This window comes from Pagrus major, chromosome 22 (assembly GCF_040436345.1).
Source record: "Pagrus major chromosome 22, Pma_NU_1.0".
Classification (NCBI taxonomy): Eukaryota; Metazoa; Chordata; class Actinopteri; order Spariformes; family Sparidae; genus Pagrus; species Pagrus major.
In genome coordinates, this window is record NC_133236.1 from 13,225,654 (window position 1) to 13,248,606 (window position 22,953).

At 39.8% G+C, this 22,953-nt stretch overlaps 1 protein-coding gene across 1 annotated transcript in view; it reads left to right on the top strand.

Annotated features, from left to right (window-relative positions):
• syne2a (spectrin repeat containing, nuclear envelope 2a) overlaps positions 1–22,953 on the top strand; it is a 67,007-nt gene that overhangs the window by 25,071 nt on the left and 18,983 nt on the right. Inside the window, 30 exon segments of the mRNA XM_073492612.1 lie at positions 125–223; positions 770–847; positions 1,123–1,536; positions 1,804–1,886; positions 1,995–2,142; positions 2,549–2,635; positions 2,987–3,142; positions 3,346–3,540; positions 3,998–4,090; positions 4,494–4,679; positions 4,970–5,140; positions 5,289–5,420; positions 6,565–6,764; positions 7,417–7,549; positions 7,844–8,026; positions 8,748–8,897; positions 9,774–9,950; positions 10,229–10,384; positions 10,477–10,632; positions 12,043–12,207; positions 12,487–12,620; positions 13,109–13,298; positions 14,043–14,228; positions 14,422–14,535; positions 15,073–15,218; positions 15,551–15,698; positions 16,537–16,631; positions 18,782–19,013; positions 19,149–19,346; positions 21,848–21,970. Of these exon segments, the coding sequence (XP_073348713.1) occupies positions 125–223; positions 770–847; positions 1,123–1,536; positions 1,804–1,886; positions 1,995–2,142; positions 2,549–2,635; positions 2,987–3,142; positions 3,346–3,540; positions 3,998–4,090; positions 4,494–4,679; positions 4,970–5,140; positions 5,289–5,420; positions 6,565–6,764; positions 7,417–7,549; positions 7,844–8,026; positions 8,748–8,897; positions 9,774–9,950; positions 10,229–10,384; positions 10,477–10,632; positions 12,043–12,207; positions 12,487–12,620; positions 13,109–13,298; positions 14,043–14,228; positions 14,422–14,535; positions 15,073–15,218; positions 15,551–15,698; positions 16,537–16,631; positions 18,782–19,013; positions 19,149–19,346; positions 21,848–21,970 (4,728 nt within the window).

A 22,953-nucleotide genomic window follows, 5' to 3' on the forward strand; every position in this document is an offset into this window, starting at 1 on the left:
TGCTAATGGAGCCGAGCTGGCATGCATCCTGAAAAAGAAACGCTTCTCCAAAAGCAATTTGTTTTTCCATTTTCCTGTAAATCACAGTTTTGATCATATCGTTCACCCTTATCACTAAAATCAGGAGGCTTTTGAGGTGTCTAACTCAGAGGAAGAGGAAGATGAGGAAAACAGGAGTTGTCACTCGTCGTCCTCTGACACACTAACATGCAGTATTCCAGAGGTAAATCCAAAGAGAGCTTTCTTCTGGTATCTTCTTTTGTTTGGGTGTCATTCCAAAATGACACAGTGTAAAACTGCTGTCAATAAAGTTTAGCTGTTAAAAACCGTTGAATTTAATGTATGTTAATCCTCACAAATACATACATTTGAGACTTTTGAAAATTTCTTGGGCTCCTTCATCTCAAAATTCACTTTATACTTTTCAACACTAATATTGCTTCTTTTTCCTGTGTTATGAAGGTTTTTAGCAGATTTTGCATGTTTCTGTGATGCTTTGTCAGGCGGGCTGTCCTGGTGAATCCATTCTGGTACTGTCAGAAGCAGCTGCTTGAAATATGTTGCTCTTCAGAAACCTGTCTCCTTTCCTCTCTCTCTCTCTCTCTCTCTCTCTCACACACACACACACACACACACACACACACACACACACACACACACACACACACACACACACACACAGACACACACACAGACACACAGACACACAGACACACAGACACAGTGAGAATGGCATGTGTATTTGTATATTTATACGTTTTGTTTTTAGGACCCAGAGGAGACATTGAACGCTTCAGATGTGCAACTTGAGGATACTGTTGAAATTAAGCCACTATCAGATGTGAAGGTAAATTATATTTTTCATTTCAGAGATGGGACTCTGGACATTGAACACATTTGTTTTTCATTCTATACTTGCATTTTGTTTTTATTTTTTTGGGGTTTTGTTTGCTTTCCTCAGGATTAAAGAATACACCTATGCAGATAAATTAACATGGTAGTTACAATGATAATGACAAATTGTGATGGATTTTTTAATTAAGAAATGTGTCTAAACTTGTCTTTGTTCACTAATGGTGACTGGTCATTTTCAATAAAATCATAATTAATCTTGTCTTTCAGGCACTCGAGAGTGGAGAGTTTTCTTCTGAAGTGGAGACGAGCTCAAAAGTTGAAACTTGGCTCGATACAAAAGAGTCAGAAAATGTTGGAACTGGATTAAAAACAATGGATTCTAAAGCCGATGTTGGCAAAGCATTTAATCCCGAAACTGTGACAGCAGAGTCACTTATCAGTGCAGCTGAAAACCAGTTTGCTGCTGATGCTCCTGCTCTGGACCAGCAGGGATTACCAAACCCTGAAACCCTCGTCCCTGACGCTTTTACAAAATCCCCTCGGGCAGCAGCTACATTGGAAGACACGAGATTGATTCCCGACAGACCTGTAACTCCGTTTGCTGCTACAAGAGCTTCAGATGAGTTTATAGAAGAGGAAGAAGAAGATCTGTCTTTGTCCACAGTTCCCTGTCAAGATCTGGTAAGTGTCTGAGAGAGAAAAGAGACACCTTTTAAAATTATTTTCAAACTTTTCTTTCCAAAATGTCTAATGTGACATCTAGCTTTGAATTGTAGAGAAAGATTAAAACTGTATTGTTTACATGCTTAGTGTTAAATTAACTGAACGTGAATTATGTCAAATGTGACGCCTCTCATATTTGACATTCCTTAAGAAAATCTCAATAATTTGTTTGTTTTTATTGTGTTTTCCCTTGTTTCTCTTCCGTCGACTCTTAATGTGTTGAAGGAGCAAAATGAAGTCGGTGTCAGTCTGAGTGGTTTGGTGGAAGAATCCCAACAAGCCCAGGGGTCGTCTGAGGTGCCAATCAGGTAAGAGAGAAGTGTATGAGTCATAGGCATTGATGACAAACTCACAAGCATTCAGCATACCATAGACTCCTATTATACGGCGTATTATGTGTTTCCTTTGGTCACTAGCTTGACTGGAGGTGAAGAAGAGGCCAAGGAGCCGCTGAGGTGGAGCCGACTTTATGACCAGATCTCTCAAAAACTGACCACTTTGAAAAAGGTCAAGGAGGAGCATGAAACCCTGACCAGCTCAGATGATGAAGGAACACGTGGAAAGGTGGGAAAATACATAAAAATAATTGATTTTTTAGGAGATATGATGTGGGTGAGGGGTGAGATCGGACCACAGCAGATAGAGATAAAACTGTTTCTATGAAGTGCATGCTAGGCTAGTATCTCCATCATCACATCTGTTTCCAGGGTAACAGTGGGTTAAGCCTTTGGTTAGCAGGTCCTGTAGTAAAGTGGGAGGAGGAACAGAGGATTTTGTCTGCGCTCCTTTAGATTTATAAAGATCTTAGTTTTACAATTTCATAACAAAATAGGATAAAGGGAACCAATAGGAAGAACCTTGTAACTATAATGTACACTATAGGTGATTGAAATCATTGTCCTTATGTCAAAACAGTTACGACACAAATTTGTCCTTGTAGGAAAATGAATGAATTTCTGTGTTTGTTCAGGTTCCAGAAAGGGAGCTGATATCAACTGGCTCTGCTTCTGCTGTTCTGCAGCGGACACATGGGTCCATCGCCTTGCTGAGACAAATGGTACGTACAGTAGCGACAGAGGTTAGATTTTAGCATTCAAGTGTGTTTCTAGTGGAAAGGACTTGTCAGTAGATGCAGAGATTGTTGACTCTTTGAAATCATATGCTGTGGTTTTGATAAATTGTCCTGCAAATGATCAACTAACATGGATCTAAAAATGTATTATAAAGACATCCTTTGATTGTTTGTCTTGCTAACAGCAAACGTGTAAACCTATATGGATGTTCTTTCTTATAGTTGATCAAATAAGCGAGCTTCTTAAAATCAGACCACTGGGGGAAAAAAAGTTTCTTTACCATTATAAACATTGCATTGAGAGGCGGCGAACACTGTGCAATTTTTACTTCTTAGGTGAGCTCTGCAGACGGTGCACGTCCAGGTGTGAATGAGGACTTGTACACGGCCGTACGGAGGGTCCTCCTCTGTCTGGACAATTTGACCGACCTTCTGTTGGCTCCTGGTGGCTCTGGTGAAGGGGACCCCCAGCTGTGGCTGCTACAACAGGAGGTGACTGACCATAACATATATATATAGTATAACCAACATAACTACACATTTTGGTGGCTCTATATTATGAAATTTACTGTATTTAAAAGAACAGATGCAGGTAGACGGATAAAGGATCAAATCTTTCCCCTTTAAAAAAAAGAGGTGTAATTTTGTTTATCCTGTTTTTTCTTCTCTGTGTTTCTGACTAAATTCCTACCTAGTGTGTATCGACTGAGCTGGTGACTCTGGCTGAGCTGTTGAGTAAAGTGGAGTCAGATACCAGACCTGCACTCTCAAAGGAACAACCAGAAGCTCTTCACTGTTTGACGTCCCTTCAGGATTGCCTACAAACAGTCCAGCAGGTCTTCACCTCATCCCAAAATGAGTCCGTAGAACATCTGGGCATCACAAACCAGGTTAGAAATACAAATCAGTCACAGAGTTCAATAAAGAGTGAATTAGGTCATTTCTCACAGCCTCTAGTCAACGAATAAAAATCTTTTTGGGCCAAACTTTCGTTTTTGTGGCTTTGGAAGAGAAAGAATTTCACTAAATCTGCAGTTGCATTTCTAAAAACAATACATTTCATCAGTAAATGAAATATGATGCATTGCCATTGATTCGTCTACTGAACACCATAGAAAGTCATTAAAATTGGCTCCCTATTGACCAGCTTCAACACGGAAATGCTGCTTACATGTCAATGCATCAAAAGCCAATAATATATTACCTTTTAAACCTTTAAGTAGGTTTTGGTGATAATATTTCTTTAGTTTGACTTTAGCAGCATTTTGAGGAATTTAAACTTGTGGTATTGATGCTTTTCCTTCAATAAGGGATCTGAATACTTACCCCACCCTTGTTCTAAAACAGAAGCTCGTCTCCAACCAGCTGTGTATCCTGGATGAGTTTGAACTTGGACAAGATGAGATCTTCCCCAGTATAAAAGATGCTCCCAGTTTGGAGGTACCCAGTGCTTTGTAGCTTTTTGTGTTTGTTTTTCTGCGCTTTTACCTATGTGTATGCACACTGGTATAAAATGCCAGGTAAATCTGTGTCTAAGATATTCTAATTTACTATCGACAACAACTTTACATTGCAAGAAAACCCTAATGTAAGAGTTGTTATCAAAGAGTAGAAATGTTAGCCATTAAAGGCCATAAGTGCTACATTAGGATCTCTATTGACTTTGAATAATGAACGGCCAACGTTACAGTTTTCCTAAGACAGTCGAAAAAACAAATGATCAATACAAATCAGTAATTTACCAGCCATAATTAAAGACTAATATCAAAGCAGGAGTGATGTAGGATCTTTCAAAAGTTAACAGAATTTTCCTTAAACTTTGTGCCTTTCCTGCATCTCTCAGCAGTGTGTGCTGGGCAGACATCTGAGGGAGAGACCAGGGGAAAAGGCCAAGCTACAGCAAGCTTCCCACTCCTTGCTTCAGGGGATAACTCGCCTCCTGGACCTGGGTGAAGAATGCATAACAGAAGGGCAGATGAGCCGGGTTCACAGCCGCAGCCGACTTCAAGCCGCTCTCTGCAGACGCAAGGTATCTCACTGTGCTTTCAACAAGTTCTTCAACAGGCAGGCAAAGACCAGATTCAAGCTAGGCACCTTCCCAAGAGTGTGTAGAAGCAGCTTGATGTTTTCAAAGAGATGTCCAGTGCTAAAACAACTAATTTTTGTGTGGTTTGTTAGTGTGATGCAGCTGTGACATAATAAAGTATCTATCTCTCTATAAAGATATCACATTCAGTGTCTGTTTTCACTTCTCTTGCTGTTTCTATCAGTCCTGCTTTGTAATTATTACATTTCTCTTCTGGTCTCTTGGTACTCCAGAAGCTCCTGCAGGTCCTCAGGTCTCAGTTGGCCTTTGTGCAGCATCTTTTCCAGCGTGAGCCAGAAGCACTCAGGTGTCAAGAGGATGAGCGGGTACAGCTGGAAGTCAGAGCCAAAGCTTTTCAGCACCAGGCTCTGGAAGAGGAAGTGGCTTCTCAAAGGAGGATCCAGGTTTGTAGTGCAGATTGCTGCGGGCCATATGGATTCATACATAAACATAAGTGGATTTTCTTGCTGAATAATTTCTCGTATTGGGTGTTTGTGCTGACACATGAAATGTTAAAACTGATGAGTGGGTTCATGGTTGGACCTGCTGCAGGAGTGGACCCAGTGGGAGGATAATTGTGGTCGACTGGGCAGGCTGCTGGATGATGTTGAAGCCTTCATCAGCAGTGGGGAACCAGAGGGAGACAACGAGAAGTTGGCACAGCAGCGACTGGATGCCTGCCAGGTAAACCCCGTCACACTGAAACACACTGAATTTGTTTGTTTTCTCATCAGAGTTGTCCGTCTGTCCATCTCACTTCTTCTCTTACTTTCCTCAGCTTTAAGTGCCTACTTTAATCACTCCCTCTCAGATCTGCCTTTCTTCTTTCTCTTGCCCTACTATACTACAGTGTGTGTTTGCAATACAATGTTTTGCAGCCAATTTGCAGGATTGTACATCAGGTTGCCTCCTGATAAGACTTCAGTTACTGATTTCTTACATTTCCCGCATGCCCCCAACAGCCTTTAGGAAACATGCCTGAACTGCTATATACTGTATGTGTGTATTTTATAGATGGGTGAATGGAGCAGTAGTGATGGCATTAGCATTGTCGTGGCAAGAGAAGAGAAAAACATAGTTGGACTTTTTCAGAGTCCTTTCAGTCGAAGTTAATCTTTAGTTAGTCTTCTTCTCCTATGATGAGTTATTTTTTCTAAAGCATTATTTATTCAAGGAGAGTTCACTGATTGCAGGAGTGCCCTGATCATATTCACACAGTTACACATTCACACCTGGAAGCTGCCCAGTACAACCACAGTCCGATTTGATGGCTACTAAGCAGCTCCACTGGAGCAGCTGGGGTTAAGGGCCTTGCTCAAGGGCACCTCAGTGTGGTAATGAGAGAGAGGCAAGCACTGCCTTTCACTTTCCCCACCCAGATTTATCCTGCCGGTCCATGAATTTGAACCTGTAACCCTCTGGTCACAAACTGGTAGAAACATTTGCCCTAAAAAGTTTTTTTTGATTCTTAGCTTTACTGTTAAAGTAACATTATGTAACTTTTTACCTTACATAATACATAGTTGGAGTGGCATAACGTAATACATTGTGGCAGTTGGTTTGGTGTTTCTGTATTCATCATTCCTTTTTACCCTTATGTTTCTTATTCCCTCTGTCTTTTTTCACCTTTCTGCCATCCTCTACCATTTGTATGACATTTCACTATTCACAGGCTCGCGCCCCTTAACCCACCATTTTCTCCACTTTACATCACAGTCAGTCCATGCTGTCTCGTCAATCATTAGTGTGAAATAGGCTTGTCAAGAGAAATTTCATGGAGCTTGATGTAAACTGAGTGTAAGCACTGCTGGTTCTCCTTTTCACTCAGCAAACACTGGTCCAGCTGGATGAGAACAGAGCTGCGTTAGGACTGCTCCTGGATCAGGGGAAGGTGCTGCAGACCGAGCCAGAGTTTGCTGCCACAGTCAGTCATGCAGGAGGCGCCCTGGAGCTGCGATGGCAGAGCGCCTACAGGCGGACAGAGCAGGAGATCCAACGCTGCAGAGAGATCCAGGACAGCCGGGTCAGGTGGGACAGGCTCTAAAATACCAACATCCAACTTATGTTTAAAAAAAGTTTATAGGTGAATGCTCTTTATACAGTAGAAGGCTTTATTATCTAGCATGTAGGCCAGGCAGTGTTGATTTTCAGCGATAACACAACAATCACACACCTAGATCCTAATAAAATCTAAATCTAGAAATAAATGTTATTTCACAAGTTCCCAGGTTACACTGTGTCTTATTTGGGGTTTGCACTATGAAGACGTTTTGAGTCTTGTATTGATTTGTATGCATATTAAAATGTACCGCTTTATTTTTAAATGTCTTGTATGACCTGGAAACCTTTAATGATTTCTAATAATTTGATGTCAGTGTTTTTATTTAAATTAAAGAGGATCAGTCATCTCTTTTAGTTTTGTCCAAAGATATTCCCCAGGATCTAGTCACTCAATTTGAGTGAAACAGATTTTATTTCCGTGGGGGATTAATTCCTAAATTCTTTCCCCACAAGAGTCCTCAGTTTCCAGCATCATTTCAACAATCTGTTGTTCACACTCTACAGTCTTGTTCAGCAGTATTGGACCCATGCCTGAGTCCTGAACATCACTCTTTTTTTAAGGAACAGTCATGTTCTGCTCCACTAGATGAACTATCTGTTTTTCTCATCCTCCCCACAGATTCCAGACCGACTTCGCCTTGGTCAGTGAATGGCTGATTGGTGCCAGCAAACACCTGAAGACTTGGTCAAACCTGGCAAAAACCTCTGACCTGAACCAGGAGTGTATTCACAACCATCTGACCAAGCTGCTGGTAAGGTTTTCTCATCTGTTTAGTGTATTTATATATCATAAGCTGAAGCTGACTATTGTCAAATATGGATCTTTTACCCAAGAAGAAAAATCATATTTTCTCAGTCCTGATGATGATGATGATGATGATGATGATGATGATGATGATGATGATGATGATGATTTTAGTCCCTTAAAGCCGCTCACATCTGCAGAGGATACAGAAAAAAAAAAGAAAAAATGGGTTGTTGTGCTAAAATAAGTCAGCAGTTTAAAATGCATCAGTCACACACGATACACATGTTTTCTGACACAGGACTTCTCCATGGAGACTGAAGCCATATCAGTGAAGAGGGCGTCTGTATCCAGGGAAGCCACTCGGCTGCTCCACCTGAGGGAAGCTGATTGTCCAAGGCTGAGATCTCAGCTCACCCAACTGGAGGTCAAATGGAGCCGGCTGACCCCTGACCTGACCAAGATACAAGAGCAGCTGCAGCAGGTACAGTAGTCACAAAGAGATTTCACCCTCTGATCAAGAAAAACAGAGTTTCAAATAGTTGCACCAACTTGAGTTGAACTTTAGTTGCACTTTGGTATAATTATCTTCAATAAATTATTCAATAGTCATGATGGTCTCCAGCCTTTATCAGATATCAGTGGTAGTGTTGGAGGTTTTTCCAAATGTTGGATCAAATGTCCAATAAACTTTGACATTACCGTTTTCCAGTCCTCCAATAATTCATAATGTGATGGTCCAAATGGAAGTGCTGTTGGTTTTCAAAAATAGTTAGGCATTGAGAAATCCCCTCCTCCTGATGGGGAGTGTTAACCCTGATGAAATCTTTGGGGTGATTGAGGACAGGGAGGATTACAAGAGGAGGTGAAGGACACTTTTTAATTTTTACTCGACATTTATCACCAGTGAACGGAACCAGATATTATGCTTTATAATTATTGCACCAGTGTTGCCAGGTTCGTCTTGCTAAAGGTTTATTTTTATGTCTTGAACTTTGGCAATCACCTCAGGAAAGGATGAATAGATTTTATCTTGCAAAGAATAATTTGGACAGGCACAGAAGTCAGATTGTAATAGAACTGATGTTTACTGTATGATTACGTAAATGGAAAAACTAATTAATAAAACAAAGATGGAAATGAAGGTTTCAAGAATTCATATAAAGGTAAAGTCACTCTCTTCTCTCTTGTCTTGTGTCTGTCAGCGGCTCCTGGCAGCGTGGCCACCGGTGACGCTGCTGTCTGACCTGGAGGACTGGCTGAAGAAGTTGGAGACTCGACTGAGCACGGAGAAAGAAGCAGCGCTCAAGGCAAAAGATGACGCTCAGATCATTAAAATCCTGCAGAACTATAAGGTGCTTATACATCCACCGTCTACACTGACTTTCTTATGTGCTTCTCTTTCAAGAGAGGTTCAATTTTATCAGTTATTTCAATGCCAGTGCTTTATTTTTAGAGACATTTTTGAGAAATTTACATGGCATTCATTGACATTGATCATTTGGTCATCCTTAATGTGTTTCAGCATCCTGTTCCCCTCACAGGTCTAACATTTTCTGTAGTTAAGGGGACACAATATCGTGAAACATTTTTTCATGCACTGGTCAATTTTGATATTTTAGGCTTTATTGCATCCAACATGTCTTGTTTTGGTCTAATGAAAAGAAAATGTCCATTAATACACATTTATTTGTTCATTACAATAATGGAAACTATAGCATTATTAATTAGATAGCCTCATTTGCATATTTAAACATAAAATACCTGAAAAAAGACACAATTAATTGTTTGAATGTGAATAATTGACTGGGGAAGTTTCATTGTTATATCTGTTAATTTCTTTTTATTTACCCTATTCACCTGTAGAGTCTCTACATATTCTTCACAAGGAAACATACATTCTTTGGGAATATCCAGAATTTGTCTCCGATTCAAATGTCCTTAACTTTTAAAGACAAAGATGAAGGAAAAAGAAAAATATCTATGATTACAATAAAAGCACTGCAAATGAGATACAAAGCTACAGTCAGGAATTGTATGAAATAAGCATATAAGGAGGAAAGGTTTCTGCTACGACACCTGAAATAAAAAATGAAAATCAAATCAATATACAGTTGCGCAATAAGGTGCCTCCATAATATCAGAAATGGATGATTTTTCATAGTACTAATAAGAGTTGAAAATTAAAAAACTTTTTTGAGTGTTTGTATTGCTGTAATTCTCTTTCTCAGGAGTCAAAGGCAGGCCTGGTCAATGGGCAGCTCCTTCTGGATTTCCTGTGCCAGTCTGGGCCTCGGGTGGTGGAAGTGGACAACAAGGATCTCCGCTCTGAATGTACAATGTTTGCAGAGAAACTTGGCACCCTCAGACTGCAGTGGCTGCACCTTCAAAGAGAGCTGGAAAGCCAGGTGTGTACATCAGCTACCGATGCACAGTAAAATCTGAAGTTAAATGATCCAACTGTGACCCTCTCTTGATTTTCTGGTCCAATATTTTTCATTAAATTAGGTAGAGCTAGCTAATGGCTTATCTAATCACTGGAACCCATTAGTCAAACTATAAACATAATTCATTATATGCTAACAGCAATGGAAAAAAGCTGTCCGACTAAAAAGAAATGTGACTTTTTATTACTGACTTTTGTTTCTTTGCATGAATCAGCAACTGTGTAGTTTTGTCCCCACAGATTGGTGAAGCTGAACAGGTGCATCACAAGTGTGCAGACAGAGAGAGACAGCTACAGCGTCTCCATGGCTGGATAGAGCAGCAGCAAAAGCAGCTGAATCAGAGGAAACATCCCACTGGTCAAACTCTGGCCTGTAAGACTCTGCTGGACTTAGAGGTACGGTAACAGGATGTGAGCAGCAAGTCTATGTTTGAACTGCCTCTCTTGCTGCTGTGCTCTGATCTTAGACTGCTTTGTTTTTCTTCCAGGCTGTTGTGGGCAGAGCGAAGGACGTGGCTGCAGCTTTGCAGATGCTGAAAACAACTCGAGTTCATGTTGACAAAGAAGAGGATCACCCCTGTGATATCTCTTTCTCTGGCCAAACAGAGATTGTGTGTCAGAGGTGTGGGGATCTTAGTCGGCAGGTAAAAATAAACCTGTTATGGCAGTGAGAGGCATGGAAACATTAGTGTCAGAAGAAAGTGAATCAAAGTTATTCACCGAGATTTTTAGCTAATGCCTAGTTTTAACCAAAACTGAGCAAAAAGGAGAGTGAAAATTTGACTTCCAACTGTGTGTTGATTAGGAACAAGACCCCAAATGAATGCTAATGTTGCTCCGTGTCTGCTGGATGTAGCTTATAACAGGCAAGTGTTTGCTTCCAGGTTAGCCATTGTAATTGTTTACTACCAGGGCCACGGAAATCTCAGCATAACTGACACGACTGTACGTTCAGAAGTTCATGGTTTATTAGCTGTAGTTGCCTCACTGGTAAACACACAGACGCTTTGGCAGTGTCTCTGAGCTCGGTGGATAGAGCAGACAGGCTGGGTGGCGGACCAACAGTCAGTGGTTGGTTCACTTGATCCATAATAACACAGCTAAGAAGGAACGGAAGGAAAGTATTGCAAGGGAACGCAAAAGTAGTAGTAATTCTCGCCATGACTGTTGGGACGCTCCATAGTTTGCTAACAAATTAGGCATGGCAATTGTTTGCTAAGATGTTAGCCATATTGACTTTATAAGGCCTTATTATTCAAAACAATTGTGTTATGGCCTGCAACAAGACTCCAATTGAATGCTATTTGTTGTCTGCTAAATATGTAATTGGTCACTGTTTGCCAACATGTTAGCCATGGCAACTTTGGGCTAACATGTTAGCAAATTAACTGCATACATAATATGTCAAATGTGTGTGATGCTCCACTAGTTCCCTAGTTCTGCCTCGGTGGCTATAAGGCTTTAAGCATAACTATATTAAGTCATACCAAGTGACCAATATTATCTGAAAATGAAGGAAAAGAAATCTTGAAGCAGCTAAATAGCACACTTAAGTTTATCTAACTTGTTTGTGTCCAGATTTTGCAGTTGTTTTTTAGTAAAATCTACAAAATAGAATACAAGTAAAAAGCATTATGCCATCACTTTTCATAAGCAGTGAAAGTGTTGGATGTGTACAACTAAAATTTCTCACCTCACAATTTCTCACCTGATGTAGTGCAAAAACAGCCTTCAACATAGAAAATTCTGGGGAACTGTTTATCTCTCTATGCCGAGTACAAACCAATAATACCCTCTTAAGTGTAGTCCTACTACTCTTGAATATATGAGTTATCTATGGTTTAGCATAATGCTCATTTTTGATTGTAGTATTGAATGCTAGCATGAAGCACCCAAACCAATGGTCCATCGGGAATGCCTGGATTTGCCAATACTTTTTACATCTTTATATAAAAGCAACAGGACAGTCCTATATTTCTTTAAAACAAGGAGTAAATTAATGTAAAGCGTGAGAGATGCTGCATCACCAAACATCATCCTGTCTTCCTTTGCAGATGGCAGCTCTGAGACCAGCTCTACAGCAGACTGTGGAGGAGTGGGGATGTTTAGAGAATGAACTGAGGGAAGTTTCTCTGCACACCACCAGGGTGCGCTGTGCTCTTCAGCGTCAGCCTTTGTTCTCTCTACAGCAGGCAGAAGGATACATGGATGTCCTCCAGGTGAGCAAAAGCACTTAACATCAGTGGCTTTACAGCTATAAGAAGAAATAATCACATGCTGTATTCTAAAATGAGGACCATCGCAGTAATTCACAGCTTTTAAGCCACAATTTAGAAAATCCAAAAAGTAACTCTGTCAAAGCTAGATGGAAGGGCTTTTAACCACATACAGACAAACCTGGCCATTACAGAGTCATTAAAGGTGTGGGTGTTTATGTATGTCAAACTCTCAGTACTTTCGGGTGTTTTGAAAATCTTAAAGGTGTTTTTCTTGCACAGCTCCTCCAGGAGAAGGCCAGCAGAGGAGAAGAGCTTTGGGCATCCGTGGACAAATTCTATCAGAGTCTTGTTAAGACACTTCATTGTGAAACAGCTCAGGCTCTGGATAATCAAATAGAAGGAGAGCGAAAAAGGTCAGTAGCCTGAAAACCAGAACAGAATCACTGTAATAAATTCTAACTTCATAAAAATGCAAATGACAGCACAAATGGATAAAGTGTTCTGTATGGAAAAATATCCTTCTATTCAGATGATCTGAAAAATACATTGTCAAAAGTCTGAAAACTGTTTGCTTGGTTTATGAACAGTTAAATATTTGGAGATGCATGGATTTCAGATGATAGCACTGAAATAAAAATATGTTTTCATGTATACATAATAACATTACTTCTACCCTCTTAACTCATCTTTTTGTCCTTGCATGGGTACATCAGAATCAGGAAGTAAGAAAAAAGTTCAAATATTATCCTAAAGGCAATTTATTGTGTGCTGTTTTAAAACTGAACATCTAATTTGTGTTCGAAAATGTCAATAAAATCAGACAACTGTAGCTTTAAAATGCTCATAAACATTAAAGAATTATATAGAGTTATAGAGGACTAATGTATTGTGTTTGTGTCAGGTGGAAGGACGTGGTGCAGGAGCTAAAGGACGAGCACATGAAGACTGCAGAGACACTTTCCCTCTGGCAGGAGTTCACTCACCTCTCTGATCAATGCGCCCTTCGACTGCAGAAACTGTGGCATCAGCGGGAGGAGCTGTCAAGATGCTCACCTCAACAAGACACGCAGGCCGCAGTTTACCTGGTAGAGGTGAGTTCAAGGTGCCTTTTAGGAGAGTTTGAATGTCTAGTGATTGTTGATTTGCAGTCAGGCAGCTGATAGAAAAAATGGCTCCCTTATCCCTGATGTACATCTACAGTAAACTGACTGATTTAGAATTCTTGAGGCCAAAAATAATTCTATATTTGAGAGTTTAAAATATGAAACATACCAGATGATAATCATTTTTTACATGAAGACATAACTATTGTACAGAACACTTTTGTTAAAGTAATTGTGTTAAGATCTTGATTGAGACATGTTACAGTAAGTAACAATTTACAGTTATGTTTCAGTCAACATTCAACTATTTAAAGTGTTTATTTTTTTACAACATACAGTGGTAAACTGCAGCTAATGTCCATTGACATTTAGTTGTTTTGCACATTCATGGACAAAAACAAGCTCCAAGTCTTTCAACCATGTAATTCTTTTCCCTTTCTAACCTCTTAAACTAGTACACTGAAAGGTCTATTTATGATTACTTGCGTCAGGAACATTTGTGGAAAACAGGCTTTCCATTATTCTAGAGGGAGAAAAACAGTTAGAATCTCATGAGCTTTGATTTTCGGCGCATTGCTGAACACTCAATAACATGGTGGAAGGCGGTCAATACTACATAATTCAATTCAATTAAAAGTCACACAAAAAAACATAAACAGATAAATGCTTCATTTGCTGTCCTCATCCTCTCATTCCTCGATCTAAGTGGCTGTTTTTTCTCTCACTCATTAGCAGCAGTTGCAAATTGCTGCTATGGATTTGCAAAGCAGCGTGGGAGATGTTCTCTCGGCTTCCAAGCCTCTTATTGGACGGCTAGAACCACTGGGCGCAAATTTAATCCAATCGGAGACCAGACTGCTGTCACGTGAAGTCCTGCTGCTGAGCCAGGCAACATCAGGAAAAAAGAAAAGTCTTCGGGTGAGGAAATGAGCAGAAATAATGTCTTAATTATCAATAAATTAATAGCAGAAATATTTTTTTTACTGTACAGGTTTTCAATTGTAATGACTCAGAGACAAGTTTCCCTTAAGTTTATTGTGAAACTGTTACTTAATGGTCAAAATTAATTAATTCAGGTTAATATTAAAATCACCTTTCTCTCTGCGTGCAGGAGGATTTGGAGCAACAGGAACTATTTAACACACGATTGGAGGCCCTTGAAAAGCAGACACAGAGCATACAGAATAAACTTAAGGCCAACATGAATGATACAGACTCTGTGAAGGTTGGTCAGAATCCCTGAACATTACTTCTATGCATCATGCACATTATACACATACTGTAAGATTCACCGTCACTTCTCTGATTATCTTCCATTGTGAATTAATCCAACAGAAATCTACAGTCTCTGTATACATGCTTACATTGCAAATCAAGAACTTCTAACAGTTAAATCAGAATACTTTTATCACAAAAATGTACACAAATATAGGCTTAAAAAACTTTAAAACATTTGTTGAGCTTATTAAAAAGAAACTTCATACTTTGTGTTTACTTTGCCCCAAAAAAACTAAATTATGTGAGCTGTATACCAAAACTTGAAGCACTATTAAGCCCCAAATATAAGTAAAATGAAGAATAATAATATGAGTGACAAAATCCAATAATAAAAACATTTATCTTCTTGTACTTTCAGTATTTCTTGCTATTTATAAGGCTCAGAATGTCCAGTCAATATTGTTCTCATAAGGTTGGGGACCTTTCTGTTCATTAACTGAAAATACGTCTGTCTGTGTTTTTCATTTCTCGGATGTGTTGGCAGGTTCTCTCGGAGCTCAGCGGCCTGTCTGCGTCACTGGTTGACGTCAGGGAGATGAGTGTGACCCATAACAACCATGAGACAGAGAGACTGCACATGCTCAGGAGGCAATGGGTTGAAAGCATGACTCATACCATGGATATGAACAGGTGAGAACATTCGACTCATAAAGATGCACAAACAAAAATCCATTTAGTGTGAAGTTGTGTTGTGTATTTTCATGTTGTTGCTTGTTAGTTGAATATGCACTAAAACATGAGCTATAATTGATATTTCTTTGTGCGTTTCAGTTATACTTTACCATGTTAAGAAATCCATCTTGTTATTTCATAAGACTAAAACAAGGCTTTAATGAAATGAAAACTTGTAACTTAAGATTTAAAGTCTGTGCTGTAACATTTTAAAGCAGATGTGTGCACTTTGAAGGAGGCTTCCGCTTGTCCTTTTTTGTATAAATTGTCATATTATTTTTTCTCTCCAGAGAACATCACGTTGATCATCAGCGCTCCCAAAACTTTCAGGAGAAGTGTATGAACTTGACATCTATCCAGAAGAAACTTGAGGAGGAATCAACATCCAAAAAACCTCAAAGCTACTCCAGCCTTCAAGAGATGCTCAATGTTCATCAGGTACAACACACTTCACAGATCCTCTACATTTCTTTCTTTTCATTTTTTTTGTCATTTTCTTCTTTATTTGGTTTCACATCTTCACAACCATTCAACATTCATCTTTAGATATGACCTTACATAGAGTGAACCATTTTTTCAGTTTTTTTTTAACACAAAACAAAACAAACCGAACATGGGGTGTCTTGAGTTTGAGAAGATAAATGAAATATAGACAAGTTATAAAGAGATGAATAAACATTTATTTTCTTTTTTTTAAAACAAAAGAAGAGCGTTTCAGGGAAATATACATTTTCCACTTTTTCCAAATTTCCTCAAATTTATGTTGCTGGAGCCTCATTGGAGAGGTAATTCTTTCCATTACAAAGATTTCATAGATAATATCGTACCAGCTCTCTATAGATGGAGCATTCGGCTGGAGCCATTTCCTTGTAATTGCTTTTCTAGCAGCAATACTTAGGATACCAAATAAGCGTTTTGATTTAATATTTGTAGAAGTTGAACATAAAAGGCCAAAAAGGAGTTCATCCCATTTAAATTGAATTTTTGTCCCAAACATAGTAACTAATTCTGAATGAATCTTACGCCAAAAGGCATTTAGTGATGGTGGTTGGCTTCCTGGGAGCCACAGTTCCTTCAGCAGCTGGAGCTGCCTGAGTGATGTGATTTCTGTGATTATTGCTGTGACTTTAGGATGCTTGTTTTAAATATTGAATATTACACAAAATGTTGTGTTGAACTCTCGCTGGTTTTACTGCTGAGTAATCAGTCAAATGAAAGATTTAAACTATGAATCTCCTCATGTTCTCTCTCCTGTTGTTATCTCTCACTCCCACAGAGTCTTCAGGCTGAAATAATTGTTGGACACCAGCTTCTGCAAGCTCTTCTCTGTCATGCAGTCGGGTTCATGGAAAAAGAAACGGGAGAGAAAAGGTAAGTGATGCATGACTCTTTGAAAACATCAAATGGCAGTTTAATACTTAACAAAAATCTTTGAACGTGTAACAGCTTAATGAGGTTGGAGCAGCAGATTCCTTGAGTAGCAGATTCCTCTTTTAAGACCTCATTTTCTCTGGCTCTTCACTTCATCAACAAGTTAATAAATTCACAGGATCATAGTGTTCCTCATTTTCACGAGTGTGCTCAGTTCAGCACGCTGCTCGCTTTGATTGGTCCTTCTAATTCATTTTGCATCACATTGGCACCAACATAGCCTCCATGATTCTTAGTTATTAAAAAGTTTATTGTTACACATTAAATGAAATGAAAGATTTAAAAGCATTAGTGCAGGTTAGGTAGTGCTGGAGAAATCTTTTATTGTTGTGTCAAAGTATTAATTACCACTAAGCCACACAACTATACGAGCTACTTACAGGCTTTCCTCTGGTGATCTCACAGCTTTGAGTTGGTTTCAGAGTATTTAGGTCAACATAAACAACGCAGACAAAAACTAACGCATAATACATCAGGAATGAGGGCTATTATTCATTGTCCAGCACGAAAGGAGTTTCTTGTTACTCCGCAGCACGTCAGCTTTCTCACTGCTGGTTTTTCTCCCCGTATTTTTGTTGTCAAGGTTCAAAGGTTTCTCTGCTTTCGACAGGCTCATATTTAGATAAGATTTAAATAGGACATGACAACCATTTCAGGAGAAAAAGGGGAGGTTAGACTGAAAAAGGTAGAACAATAAAGATTATATGTAAGGTCAGTGATTCAAGTAGTATTCAGATCAATTACTGAAGTAAAAGTGTGAACACCACACTATGAAAATGCTGAATTACAAGTAAAAGTCCTACATTCAAAGCCTTAAAGGTCCAGTGTGTAGGATTTTTAGCAACTGACCAGCCCTCGTCCCACCCTCCCCTACAGTGGCCACAAAAAACACAAAAGGCCCTCTCCAGAGCCAACGTTTGGTTCGTCCATCCTGGGCTACTGTAACATGGCGGTGCAACATGGCGGACTCTATGGAAGAGGACCCGCTCCCTCTGTAGATATAACAGGCTCATTCTGAGGTAACGAAAAACAATTCTTAGCTTCAGGTGATTATACACTAGTGAAACCACAATTATGAATATTATATTCAATTTCTGCCAATAGACACCCCTAAATCCGACACACTGGGCCTTCAAGTAAAAGTATGCAAGTATTATCAGCAATGTTGTATATTTTGTTGAGTTGTGTACTTGCATTGTCCCAAATGTTTCCACAATGTTTAAAAATCTACATCAGCGATCTGTGTTCAGATGCAGTCAGGTTGATAAATGGGAGTGAAGATAAATCCTCAGATAAGATGACATTTCTTAATCCCAAAAGTCCCAAAAGCTAAAAGTAATCTCAGCTCTAGGACCTTTTTAATTGTGTGATTCTACCATTTGTGGATTGATGAATGTTTTACTCATCAGTTTTGGTATGTGGACCGAAACGAGCAAGTTTCATATTGGCATCAGTATTTAAAAAATCTTGCTCTCTGTGTGGGTGCCATGCCACAGGGAAACTGTGTTATTAATCTGAGTCATCAGAGCGTGCTGGTGCAGTCTTGTGTTCGTCACAGACCCTGTCATCTGATAAAGTAATTAGATCTGAGGTTTTTTGGTTGCATTTAATTCTTGGCCAGTCAGACTTGTACACATTGGGTGTTTGCTGACACACAACAGAGGATCCGTGTGTGCAGGTGTTTCCTTCCCTGGAACAGTCACAGTAGATGTCTCTTTCCCTAAATCATCTTTGGAAAGCTTGGAGAGAAATTAAATATTTTTAAGGAGCCAACTGAAATTTTGTTCTCTTACCCCTGCTGAGATTTCTACTTTGGACTTTAAGACCGTCTTAAAAACCTGCTGATTTTGTGTTGATTTAGCAATTGGCCATGAATGAAGTATGACAGACTCATTTGTATTTTTTCTTGTTCTACCATGTTACGAAATTTAGCATCATAGACTTTCCTCATAAAATAACTCAACCCATGTCACAAATATTCCCCTTGAGATCGCATATTTCTTTCCCACTCATCCCCCATTTCTATATTGAATTTATGTCATAGCAGTTTTGTTTGTCTCCAAATATAAAAAATCTTTTGTTCCTTGCAGATCTGAGCTCATGACACAAGCGGCCTGTGTGAGGCAGAGCTGGTTGAGCTCTGTGGCTCTGGTTGGCCAGCGAAGGTCCTTGATCAAAGAACAACTGGGTCAGTGGAGGGTCTACCATCGTGGCTTGAAACTTTTGTGGAAGCTGTTGAGGGACGTTGACCCCTTACTGCCTCCTGCTGGACCTGCTCTGTGTGCACTGCATCAGCAATGGAGCTGCAGGGATGATTACCAGGTAAGAAGTGTACTGTGCTCCTACTTCTGTGTGTCAGCTTCTTTTATCAACGGGCAAATTGTGGTGGAAAAGTAAAGTTGTGTGTAATTAAAATGACTAAACGACAGGCACTGTCTCTCCCCACATCTTTCAAAGTGTGTTGAAGACGCTCTGGGTCTCCACTCCGCTGTGTACACACAGACACTGGAGGCTGGTGGACATTTATGTGAAACTATGACAGAGTCAGAGTGTCAGAGCCAACTGCAGTCAGAGCTCCAGGCTGTACGGGAGGCCTGGGAACGAACCAGCTCACTGCTGGAAAGGAGACGAGACCTGGTCACCACAACTGTTCAGGTAACACCAACACTGTTTTAGTTATTATTATCATTTTTATGTTAAAACTTACAATTGATTTTGTTGTGTTTTAGAATAAAACTACACAATCAGACGTCTAAATATGATCCCAAAAGACTTAAAGTATTAAGCTTTTCAAATTAAAAGGCGAACATAAACATGGCTGTCATGCTGATATACAGTAGATATCTTTCTATAAATTAAACTCAATCAAAGAACAACAGGATATTGTTAACTACAGCCAAGGGAGCTTACAGATTTCCCAACTTGTCCAAATTTCTCTTTTTTGTTAACTTAAAGTGGGAACAACTTTTCCCTCCTAGCATTTCCAAGTAGTATTATTGTTGATGCCGCTGTTGCAAAGTCAACTGGACGTGAGTTTATTCAAGCATTTAGTCTATAATAGAAATGGATCCCCAGTTAACCTTTGTTTTTCCCAGGTGACCGTGTCACCGTGGCAGACAAAATTGTATAGTGAGGTTTCTAAGGAACCAGTGTAAATGCTGCTGGTCTCATAAGTTTATATCCATTACATTGTGCAATCAACCTTTACTTCTTATTGATAGCAATTGAAGCAGAAAATCATAATATACACCTATTCAAAAACTACTGTGCTAACCACGTCTATTGTAGATGTGATTTAAAAAAACAGTTAGCTGACCTTAAAGGGAATATTTGCCACTTTTTATGTGGATGTCCAATCAGTGTTGATGGTAACTGTCATCACTTGAAGCAATAAATTCCGATATTGACCGAGAAAACTGATCTTCTGACACTAGTCATGTTATTGGTGTTATTTTTAACCCTTAGTGTAAACACAGGGTGTGCTGCCCATTCATAAACAAAACTGGTTGTCTTGCTTGTAAACCAGCTACATTTCCAGCAGTCCTGGACTGTCTGCTGGATTCCATAGAGGTGGTGGGTGAGAGGAGGATGTTAGCCAAGCTGACGTCAATCATGGACAACACCTCTCACCCCCTGCACCAGACTGTTGAAGCCTTGAGCAGCTCCACTGTGTTAGAAGGAGCGCTACCACAGATCATTCATCCCCACAGCCATCAGACTGTTTAACTCAAACACTACCTGAACAATCACTTTCCACTCACTTGTTTTTTGTAAATATCTTATTTTTTTCTATTTATTTTCTATTTAACTTTATGCGCATTTGTCTGACTCTTTTTTCTGTACTTGTGCATCTAGAGCTGTTATAACAAGTGAATTTCCCCGTTGTGGGATAAGTAAAATCTATCCAATCTAATCTAACAGTGAAAACGGCATGATGTAGTGGACAAGGATACATTTTTGCTCACAATGCATCCTGGTACATGTAGGAATTGCTGGCATTCAGCTTTCTCAGTCAATATAGCAGCCACTGAGGACTTTATTGCTTTAGTTGACTACATTTGCCAACAGCACTGATTGGACATCTACATCAAACATGCCAGATTTTCCCTTTCTGTACAGCTTTGGACTGATAAAATCCAAAAGAACATGTGTTACAGTATTAACATGGAGCAGGAGGTGTCAGCTTTTCATGACCCATATCCAGGACCTGATCCTACTCCAACACACACACACACACACACACACACACACACGCACACGCACATGCACGCACACACACGTACAGAGGAGCTGGTGTGTTGCCCTGGCACTGACCTTCAGCCAGGGATCAAAGAGAAGCTCAAATCCAGAGACGGCTGGTTATCACTGTCTGTCCCTTTAATTCCATCACTGCTATACTGCAGTGCTCATATATTGTACAGTAACATAGGCACATACCTGTGATCTAATAAAATACTGTAATAATAGTAAAATAAACATACATTAGGTATGTAGGAGCAATATTACTGGCTGTCAGGCAGAAATGTTTGACAAGCACTGATTGTGTAATACGTCAAAGCTCTGACTGATCAACTGTTGTATGAATGACAGAAGAGCTGCGCAGCTTCATGGTTTGTGTTACTTGGAGCATTCGGATGTTTTGTTACCCAGGTCCAGTAAGGTCAGGGAAAGTTGTGTTAACCCCTTTAAGATAAACAGGAGAGGGAAATCCCTCCGAGCAACATGTCAAAGATCACACAGAGAGAAGCATTAATGAACAAAGTACAACTGACAGCAAGAGGCCAACTTGGTCATTATATTATGGTCAGAAAGATGTTGTTGCTGTAGTTTTTCTCCATTTATTGAGGCTATGACCCTACCTTTTGTTGGATTTACACAGTCTCGGTCCTTTCAACATCTGACATGAATGATTTAGTTTCACAAAGCATTGTAAAGACTTACATTGGTGGGAATATTTTGAAAATGAAGTCATTTAAAGGAAGCACACCTCTTTGTTTCTCATCACTTTACTGCCAAGGCAAAACCGCCAAACAGGTTACTTCTGCACTGATTTGTGTTGTCCCTATTTCATCTTTCTGCAGCCGAGGTCTCCGTAGTTAATCATCTGTCAGATATTTGTTAAAGTGACTTTCCTTCCTCTGTGTTCTCCTGTTTAGAAGTGGTCTCAGTGTCAGAGTGGGATCGCCAGCATCTTGTCTGAACTGGATGAGCTGGAAACTAAGCTAAAACAGCCGCTGCCTGAAAGACTGCAGGGCTCTGAGGAGGAGAAACACATTCAGGTAATTACAATACATGTAGTCTGTGTGTATATATATGTAACTTGACTGTGTTCCTATTCCTAACTGCTAGAATAGAATAAATGACAGCCCTTTCTACTACCATATATAAAATACAAGACATTTTATAGGCTCTTGTCAAGTAGGCCTTTAATAACAGAACACTGACGTAGAAGTGGTCCATTAGTCTCTGGTACATAGAAAGCATTATGCTGTGCTTGGAATGGAAAAAAATAAGCACCTGTACTCCCCCTATTCATGTGTTGGCGTGGGGGGTGGGGGTGTAGAGGAGGATGCTCAAGTGGTTTATACAGCGGCTGTCAAACACAATTTCTCCTGGTGCTCTCCATGGCCAGTCCGACTATGCCGGCGTGAGCGCGTCCCTGGATACTTTCTCTTCTCTCTGATTTTAGTTTGTCACACAAAAAACACTTCATGCCCCGACAGAGAAAAGCAGTCAGGTGAGAACGGGAAGGTCAGCCTCATGTACTTGTAGTGCCCCAAAGAGTATTATGTAGATGTTTACTGGTGAGCACCAGAACACTTTGAGCGCTTGCATTATCCAAAATAATGTGAGAAATCTAATCTTTATGTAATAAATCATGATTTTATTTTTATTTATGTCTACCAACCTCACTTACTATTGAAACAAGCACAGTACTTCAAAACAGTTTTCTTTATTATAAATGTTGTACAAATGGAAGAGTAGAGTGATCTCACTGAAAATCGTTTTAATTGTACATTATATATAACATTAAAGCATAAAGTTGAAAAACAAGTCCTAATAGATCATCAGCATGAATCTGTTGGATGGTCAGCTGTACTAAAAACTGACCAAAGTTCCCCCACCCCTCAACTCCATCAGTAGCTACCCCCCATCCCACCAGAGTGCCTCTGAGTTCCCCCCCTTTCCCTTATTTAATACCCCCATGCTTTCACTCCCCTCCCCCTTTTCTGCCCCTTCTACCCTCCCCCTGTCCCGTCCA